At 39.3% G+C, this 9,381-nt stretch overlaps 1 protein-coding gene across 1 annotated transcript; it reads right to left on the bottom strand.

The window, feature by feature from the left end:
* Positions 1 to 572: 572 nt before the first annotated feature.
* paqr9 (progestin and adipoQ receptor family member 9) lies at positions 573 to 6,246 on the bottom strand. The gene is made up of 2 exons (XM_014021094.1): positions 5,737 to 6,246; positions 573 to 5,634 (listed from the first exon to the last, which is right to left on the bottom strand). Exon 2 carries the CDS (start codon positions 5,410 to 5,412, stop codon positions 4,273 to 4,275), a length of 1,140 nt encoding a protein of 379 aa, XP_013876548.1. The 5' UTR covers positions 5,413 to 5,634; positions 5,737 to 6,246; the 3' UTR covers positions 573 to 4,272.
* Between the last annotated feature and the right edge of the window lie 3,135 nt (positions 6,247 to 9,381).

Here is a 9,381-nt window from a genome sequence, read left to right as displayed (position 1 = left end):
ATTTGTCACTGTTTTCTCTTTCAAACGATGGTGCTACTATATATAAAAATGTGAATGTTAATATTAACTTTTTATGCTGTTTTAGTGAAAAGGTTGTTTTATAACCTTGAATAACTATGAAACAAGCTCAGGTTGATGTTAGCTTGACTTAAATGAGGGTTTCTGCCCTTTCGCTCCTTGTTCTGTGACTTGTCATGGCTGATAAAACTTCACCTTAAACATGACCAGATAATTTCTAAAGATAACAACTTTACCTGTTATGTTGAAACGAATATGCTTTTTTTTTTCTTAATTTTTTCTTAAGGGAACTACTAGTTAACATCTTTATTTGTTTCAATATAAAATTATACTAGAAATTGTCTTTAAACATAAGACATAGTTAAACATAAGGGGCATTTCATCACAAATCAGGACAGTTGAAATAATAGTTTTSTTGAGATAAAGGGGTGAAACCAGCTTAGTTTTCACAAGAAAATAGAAAAGTTAACAGCAGTTTGTTGTCTGCATGAATCGTCTTTCAGTTCTACAACAGTGTCTGAAGCAGGTAAAAAAAAAAGAGGCTGAGGCGTCACTCATTTGTGGGAACTTTATGGCTTTTCATTAAAACAATTGGACCAGCAGATGGATTATATATGAACACATGTGCAAACGTGGCATTAAAATAAGAAAACTTATTCTAGGAGCTTTGCAGAAGCTTTAAAGTGCACCATAATAACATTTATCACAAACCATTCAATACATCCTTCTGTTAGAAGTCACCAATCAGAAATTACCATCCAATCATTTACTTGTGTGCAAGTCATCACATGTGCAGATTTCAGTTCAGAAGTTCTAAAGTTAGACATCAACTACACGCTAACATATTGCTAATGTGATCTACAAAAAAAATACAACAAAAAATATTTCATCTTCATCCACTTCAACAGTTACGTTCATTTTCAGAGAGAAACTCTTCAAAACTCAGTTGTGGTGAAAAAACGGGGAATTTGATTGTTGTTCATCACATAATCAACAGGTTAAAGGGATACTCTGGTCATTTTAAAATAAAGTCCAGTAGTTAGTTTTTTATCAGCTTTGACTTGTAGCACAGAGAAAGCAGAAGTCTTAGTTCAGATTAGGTTAAAGGCTAGCCAAACCATGGCCCTGTTTTAAATAATGAACAGGCCCAGKTTTGGCTAGTCTTTGGCCTAGTCCAGAAGACTTTTGTCCTTTTTTTCTTACAGTACTTTCTCTGACACTGATGTCACAACTGATAAGGTATTAGTATTAGACAAAGCAAGAATTCTAAAATTAAAGTTTCCCTTTAAAAGGGTGAAAAAATGAATGTTTAGATGGACATTGTGTTAAAAAAAACAGTGTTTTGTTCAGATGTAAGATTTTACATGCTTTCTTCAACAACAATCAAATGTTTTTGTATTTTAATCCATTTTTAATCCAATATTTGGAGCTCAGGATTCAGATAATTTTTCTTTGTTCTGCAGAGTTTAGGTTCCAGAGCTTTTCAGCTTTTGACCCAAAAAAAGAAATGTTTCAGAGTAATGTGACCATAACTTTTGTTGGTTTAACTGAACAAACATTGGAAATAAGCCATTTCTAAGGAGCTTCATCAGTCATTATCTTATTTTAATTCTTTTATAACAGCTGTTTTATCTCATTGTAACATTTAGGGCTACTGAATGTTTTTTTAAAAACTAAATGTACCTTCGCACCTCTACAGCTCACTGCTAGCTAGCAAAGCTAACATTATTGAGTCACTCTTTTCCAGCTCCTTTAATTGCACCTTTATTCTACCTGAGTGACAAAACATAAATTTAAACTAATTTATAATGACCACAACCAAATGTGGTCTTTATCCAACAAAACAAGACCTGACAGTGTTAAAACAAAACGATTGTCAGATGTGATCTGACAGTAGCAGTAATGAGACCAAGTCTTGTGCCGTACAGTTTATAATAAGCTTTTAAACTCAGAATATCACTGGATAATACCACAACATCAGATATTATCACTGTTATGTTCAAGTCATGGAGGTAAACATCCATTCTTCTGAAACAATATGAATCTGAAGATCAGCAACCAACATGTCACTATTACCTCTGATATAGTTGAACAGGTAATAAAACAATTGTCTTCATTTCCCTATATAGACAAGACAAAGTGGAATATTCCATTTGGTTGAGCACACCGTGACCTGCCTGGCCAAAAAAAAGTGGCCACCTGGATTTAACTAAGCAAATAGGTATGGGCCTCCTGTTTGATAATTACAGCATGGGCAATTATCTTTCAGCTGCAACAAGGTATTTAAATACCTTTTTGCAATGAGTTGCACCAACTGGTGCTATGAGTTGCTTCTCATTTCTTAAACAACCTTGTGGAAAGACCCATCCTGTGGTCTTGGAAAAGATGTCAGTCTGTTTGAGAAGGATCAAATCATTGGCATCAAGCAGAGAAAACATCTAAAGAGATTGCAGAAACTACTAAAATTGGGTTAAGAACAGTCGAACACATTATTAAAAACTGGAAGGATAGTGGGAACCCTTCGTCTTGGAGGAAGCACCCATCATAGTGCTACTGTACAGCCTGTGGGGGCAGTGCTATGATCTGAGGCTGCTGCAATTGTTCAGGTCTTGGAAGGTTATCCAAACAATGCCACAGTGAATGTCTGCCATAATCAAAGCTAAAGGCAGTCCAACGAAATTTTTTGGTGGCAACTTTTTTTGGCCAGGCTCTGTATGTCTTTAATACAGAGACAATGATTAAATTATGTAGCCCATCAGTTAGCATCAGAGTCAGGTTACTGTTCAGACAGCTTCATACTGGATGATGACCCCACTGCAGCCAACACAACCTGTTAGATTGTGGCAAAATTGGAAAATAAGCGCCATGCATCTGTATTCCTGCAAATGGGGGGAAATCCGTGTACTTTACAGTCTGTACAATTTTATATGTATATGAACTTAAAACTATTGCAAATGTGGGGGAGCTCTCTGTCTTAAAAAATCCTCCAAACCCTGAACAGCATCCACGTCTGGCTGTTTTTTAGTGAGGTTATCATCCAATATGAATGGGGCCTGACGAAAATATGGACATTTTAACTTTTTTCCATTTTCCATTTTGTTTAGGGAAGTTGGTGTAAATCACATGACACAACAGTAGAGAATAGTCATTTCATTGTCCTAGTTTTACCTTTGTGCACATTGCAGGCTGTCATACTGACACTCCTGCTCAGACTTTAGTTTTTTTCAATGATAGATCTGCTTTTAGCAAAAATAAAAAAGATAAAACATGCCATTTCTCTGTACAGCAGAAAGCCACAGTTGGCCTTTTCTGCTGATCAAGCTGACATCACATTTTCAACCACAGCTGCTTTAAGCAGTGTGAACATTATCTGTGTGGTACAACTCCTGAGTGTAGAAAACCACACTAGCAGCAGATGCATTCAAAGCACCATGATGATGTCTCACATCTAAATAAGCCCAAAACCTTTCAGAAGGACATCACAACAGGATTACAAATATAAAACATCTTTTAGATTTGAAAGTTAGCATGGCTTTTAATGACAGGGCTAGTCTGACTGGCCCTCTGAAAGTGCTCATCTATAAGACTTGTATGACTTTTCAGCTGCCTTTGCTGTTGTTTATAAGGCCAGCCCCAGTTTCTGCTGCAGGGCTCGAGAAAGAGGAAATTAGACTGCCTGGGACTGTTACAGATGTCAGAGCAAGACAAAGTATGTTAACATAGGTCGTTATGAGGGATTAATGCAGCTTAAAACAATGGGTCAGAGCGACAGATGTTTAAAAAGAAAAACGTCAGAGTGAATAAGTATAACCAGGGAGCATTTAGGAGAGAGGTCCACTGACGGGCTCGGGGATTTTTAAATCCCATCACAGAAAGGTTATAATGGTTGTATAAGGTTATTCCTGTGGGTACCCAGCCTATTCTCTGTTGTAAAATGTAGATCCAGGAGAGGTAGTTATTATCCCCCTGAGTCAGACATCCTGTTGGAACATGTTGGAGCAACTCTGGGGAAAACAAAAACCTGGCAAGGACTCTCAGCATCCACTCAACCAGACAGTCCCCAGGTCGTGACTCCAAAATAGATTTTCATCTCCTCCTGTCACAAATACTGTATCTTTGTATGGACACTCAATAAATGTGGTTAAAACATATCAGATGTGGAATCCAAGCGGTAAAAATGTTCATGTGCGCTTCCTTCCTATTGTGGCAAATTGTTCTTCACAGTCATGATGATTGAGGAAAGAAATTCTCTGATTATTGTTTTTTTATGTGTTCAATTGGGTGCTCCTTCTCAGTCTGGTCTCTCTGGGGCCCATAGATACAGTTAGCTTGCCAGGAGAACCACATGATGATGGAGATGATGGTTGTCTGCAGGAGGAGCATCACTCCGTAGGTGGAAGTAACGGTAGGTCCAGGGAGGCGGGAGAAGGGGGTGGGGGGCAAGAGCAAGTCAGGATTAAGAAGGATAGCCCTCACCTCAGCTTGGATCATGTGGAGTTCGTCAAGGATGGATAAAAACGTGCAGCAATGGAACCACTGGTGGCTGTGGCCCCAGATGTCAAAGCGACCTGGGGCTAGCCGCTCAGGGATTTTACTGATGTTGAATAGGGCAGACACCAGCAACCAGACAGAGTGGCGAAAGAAAAAGCTTGGCATTGTGGTGGAAACAGCAAAGGAGGATGATGTGTTGGAGTACGGAGACCTGGTAATGAGGCGGTAGAAAACTGGAGTGGAAGAGATGAGGAATGGGAGGAGAAAAACCAGGGTTCGTATGATGTAGCGATGCTCCCTCCACCTCTGGCGAGTATTGCAGCACGATAAGACACAAATGATAGCTATAACACACGCACACGGGATGTAAAAGGTCTGAAAGAACCGGTCAGATATACGAAYGCTCTCATGCTCAGGGTTCAAGCCTAACTGGGAGACACTGTTGTTTTCTTTGTCCACAATCCCTGCCTGAGGATGGATGTAGTAGTAGTACGCCAGTGATGAACCAACTGTGTAGGCACTGATTGTGCCGTAATCTACAAAGAAGCAAACCTCTCTTACTACCAGAGACATTGAGTTCAGCAGGTGGGCCATGCTGCTAGCCATCAGCAGACAGAACACCCCGATGAAGTAGGTCCACAGTGGATAAAAGAACGGGGAGTCCGCATCAGGTGCTCCATCCCAACCAAACACCTCCACGAAATAATAAGCAAAAATGAAAAGGGGGAGGAAGTGCGTCCAGAAGTTGCCCGTTTCATTCGTGGGCCTGAATGCCGACCATAAGCAGTCCCTTAGGCTGTAGTTCGGGAAGCGGTAGCCGCTCAGGATGAAGTTCTCTGTGACTCGAGGCGGCACATCTGTGTGACTCAGAAGAGCCGACGGCTGACCACAGTTCAGAAGCATGATGATGACAGATGACTGGTGCCTCCTAAAAACATGGATCTGGGGTTGTAGTAAGTGGCCGATCACAGCATGGTGATCGCTGCCATACAGTTTGTTATTTATGAGTGAATAAGGGTGTCCAGAATCCAATGAACCACTCAGCCCAGCTCCTGATTGATTCCAGCTTTCAGCGCAGGCCTCAGGACCATTAGCTCATCCAGAAAGCAGCATATGTGTTTAGTCCTGCAATACACCAAGAGAGAAAAATATTAGAGCAGTTCTCATAACACTCAGTCCTATTGCTTAGTTAATTTATTTTCTTTTGGTTTTCTCTGAGATAATTACCCAAGGTCAGCGTGCAGCTCGTATTCTTTTAAGTGGAACTTCTGCTCCTGGTTGAATTATTTGTACATTCGTGTGTCTTGTTATGCATAGTTGTGCAGCATGAGGTGAAGGTCCCTCCTCACTGTTTGACAGGGCTGAGCAGTGCATCAGTCTGATGTGTCTAAACGGCATAGACGTCCCGGAGACATGTCCATTAAGCCCTGTGGTATGTAGGTCACCCTGGCCATTATATCAGGCTTCTGTTCCTCCTGTCAGTCTCGGTCCTGCGTCTTGTACCCCTGTCCAACTTCCACCTCATTCAGCCGGTCTGTCAGTGCAGTGCTGGGCACTGCAGTGAGAAATAAATCCATGGTGCAGGAGAAACACCGTGCAGTCCTCTAACACAAGGTCACGGATCGGACTCCGCTGGTCCCAAGCTGGAACCAGACTGTCTGAGACCAGACTGACAGTCTGAGAGAAGAGCGGAGCACCGGGAGCCTCACAGCACCGGCATTTCAGCTGAACGCTGAGGGAGCTGTGCTGGTCTGACAGGTACCACCATCAAGTTCCAAACTCCAGGRCACTGCGCTTCCTGTCTGGAGTTTCAAAATAAAAGGCAGGAGGTGTGATGTAACACTTAGAGGTCATGTCTCTGTGTACTCACAAAGACAAAATGTCTGACTGAAATCTTATGTCGGGGGAAAAAAATCCCTGTTTCTGTCAAACCTTGAAAACAGAGATATACACAAATTAATGTAATATCACAAGATGTCAAAAATAYTTGTTGTAAATTCTCAGATAAAAATTCAACTCAGTAGTATTTTTGTGGTGGCTGATGATGATGATTAGCTGTGGTGGCCATTTTAAATTGGATTGACTCCAAACAGTCAGTTAATAAAAGGTTTCATGTCCAGTGATTTAAGAGTTGTTTTACTCTCAGACAAAAGTGATTGACTCTAACAGGTAATAGTAAAGTTTTAGTTAAAATCTTAAAATATGTGAGTTACTGCTWCTGTTGTGATTGAATCACAGCTGTGTTTGTGAGCTCAGCTGGTCGTGGCTGCCATCTTGAACTGAGCTGACTCCAAAAGTAAATTATTAAGTAATTTTTAGTTAGTCAGCACTTTTTCACAGATGTAAATTACAGAGTGATTCATAATAAAATAAACAGAAATAGGATAAATACAAACGTTAAAAATAAATGAATGAAGAAGAATCTCTTCTGTGTCCGAACAAAATCTGAAAAAAAAAAACAAAAAACTCTGGTTGTTTTGTAAATTGTGTCTAAATTATTAATAAGAGAATTTTAGGCTATGTTGCACATAATAGATACTATTTTATATGTTTTTATAGTATTGAATAAAATAAAAAAAAACATTTCAAGATGTAAACAGTTGGTTGGGGTTCTTCAGCATGCCTCTTCTTTACTGTGTTACTTTTAGTACCCTATCAAGAAAATGTACCCCGGAACTTCTCCCCCACTCATAACCCAACACTGCCAGAAAGTGGGTTTGTAGTAGTCACTGCAGTTTATATCTCWTTAAATCATGCTACTGCACAACTTCTGACACAGCACAGGTAGTATTCTATATTTCTGTCAGGAAACCACAGCAGGATGAGTATAAGGTAACATTTCTAATAAAAACAAGCATTTTTAGCAAGAAAATCTCTCATGACCAAGTGAACGAAGGTCAGTTATGTGGTTAACAACCTGGGTAAAGTTGCCCACCCCCTTGACCTGCCACCACCCTTTTCAAGTCCAACAGCACTGGTGTCAAACATTTATTCTACATTTGTGCTGTTTGTGTTTTGAAAATGTTAATGAAAGTTCAAAGGTGAAAGGTCAGCCAGCCCTCACACATTACCCAAATCGAACAAAACTGGTGTCAAACGTTTGTGCAGCAAAAATTTACATTTATGCCACCATCAAGTTTCAAGAAGTTATCAATCAATCCATTTACTGACATACTGACATGTTAAAAAGACTTTCCTGCCTGTAGATCAGATTCGGCCAGATTCAAGATGATCTTGACAGGTAACTGTCTTCAGCAAAAATTCCTCTCAGATGTAGCTACTGTAATTGATTCTGTAATCTGCCAGTGTGGTAATACTTGCGCTTGGTAAGACTTCTGGAAATAAGGAAAATTTCCAGCTTAACATTAAAAATAAACCCATTCTCAAAACAAGATCAAAAATGTTTTTTTTTTCCTGGATTGAAATAGTTGGTTAGATGGACAATTTTTACAAGTGTTTGAGATTTGAAGTTTAGTGCAGTAGGAGCTGAGAGTCATTAACAATGAGGGGAGAGGCAATCTCACAAAGACTGAATAATCACAAACATAAGCATATGTAAGACTAATTCTATTTATCAACCTACAATGATTTTTATCAAATACTTCTGCATGAAAATCCTTTTGTAAAGCTAGGCCTTTAATTGTTTTGTAGAGAATCTGTAGCAAAAACATTTTGCCATTTTTTTGTGTTGTGTATTAATTAAAAAAATATTTCAAAGAGTGCAAAGAATTCAAGATAAAAAGAATAATTTTGCAACATACACGTTTTGAACACACATCAATGCAACAGCAATATTTTATTTTGAAAAGTGATCTCCCACAGCTTCTGGTCTGGTTTTAGCTCACTGCGTGCCTTGAGATGACTCGACAGTGAGCTGTGGTTCCAAGATTTTTTTTTAGTAAACTGTATGTTCTGTCCTTTTAAACAGCTGAGCGGGTATGTCAGCGTGCAAGAAACATGCGGACCGAGAGACCGAGACCACAGGAAGAACATGACAGCCCGACCTTGCTCACATAGGACAGTCAGTCCGTGTTGAGTAATACCGTTACACACGCACGCACGCGCACGTTTGTTCTTCTATCCTCATGGGGACTTTGCTTTGAATTCCATTCATTTACCCAAGGGTGTAACTTTAGGTCTACCACTGGGGGGGCTTATGCTCTCTGCCTTTTTATTTATTTATTTACTGAATTATTCATTTTTGTAAAATGATGCAGTATATTTTGAGGTTAAAGTGCATTTTAATGCTTTTACTGGTGTGATTTACATAACTTTCCTGTTTTCTTTGGAGTTACTCTTAAGAAAAGACCCCCCCACACACACCACCACCACCACCACCACCACATTTTTTCCAATAGTAACAAAATATTTTATGGTTTAAGACTGTATTATAAGACATACCTAAATTTCTCAATTTCCTGGAGCATGTGTTTATCTAGTACACTACAATTTTGTTAGGAAAAAATACAATTCATGATTCAACAAATACAGCCATTACTAAAACCCTGTGTATTATTTTTTAGCAGTTATGTTTAAACATACTTATACGACATCATAAATTTGATATCAGGTCAAAGTTACATAAAGACARCAAAAGAGTTGCAGCTGTGTGCTTAACCAGTTAATTTCTATTGTGTTTGAGGAAACAATGTCATTTTATTGGGAGGACTGGATCAAATTATTGTGGGGGTCATAACACCCCCAACCCCTGCAAATTACATACCTGCATTTACTGGTAATTCCCATAGCCTAACCCTGACCCTTTACACTAAACATATCATCACAGGTACATACCTGATCCTAAACCTAAGCTCACAGGTACATACCTGACTCTAAACCTAAGCTCACAGGTACATACCTGACTCTAAACCT

The sequence above is a fragment of the Austrofundulus limnaeus genome, unplaced genomic scaffold (genome assembly GCF_001266775.1).
Source record: "Austrofundulus limnaeus strain Quisiro unplaced genomic scaffold, Austrofundulus_limnaeus-1.0 Scaffold277, whole genome shotgun sequence".
Taxonomy (NCBI): Eukaryota; Metazoa; Chordata; class Actinopteri; order Cyprinodontiformes; family Rivulidae; genus Austrofundulus; species Austrofundulus limnaeus.
Note: the sequence above shows the minus strand (reverse complement) of the source record. Positions and strands in the feature narration are given on the sequence as shown.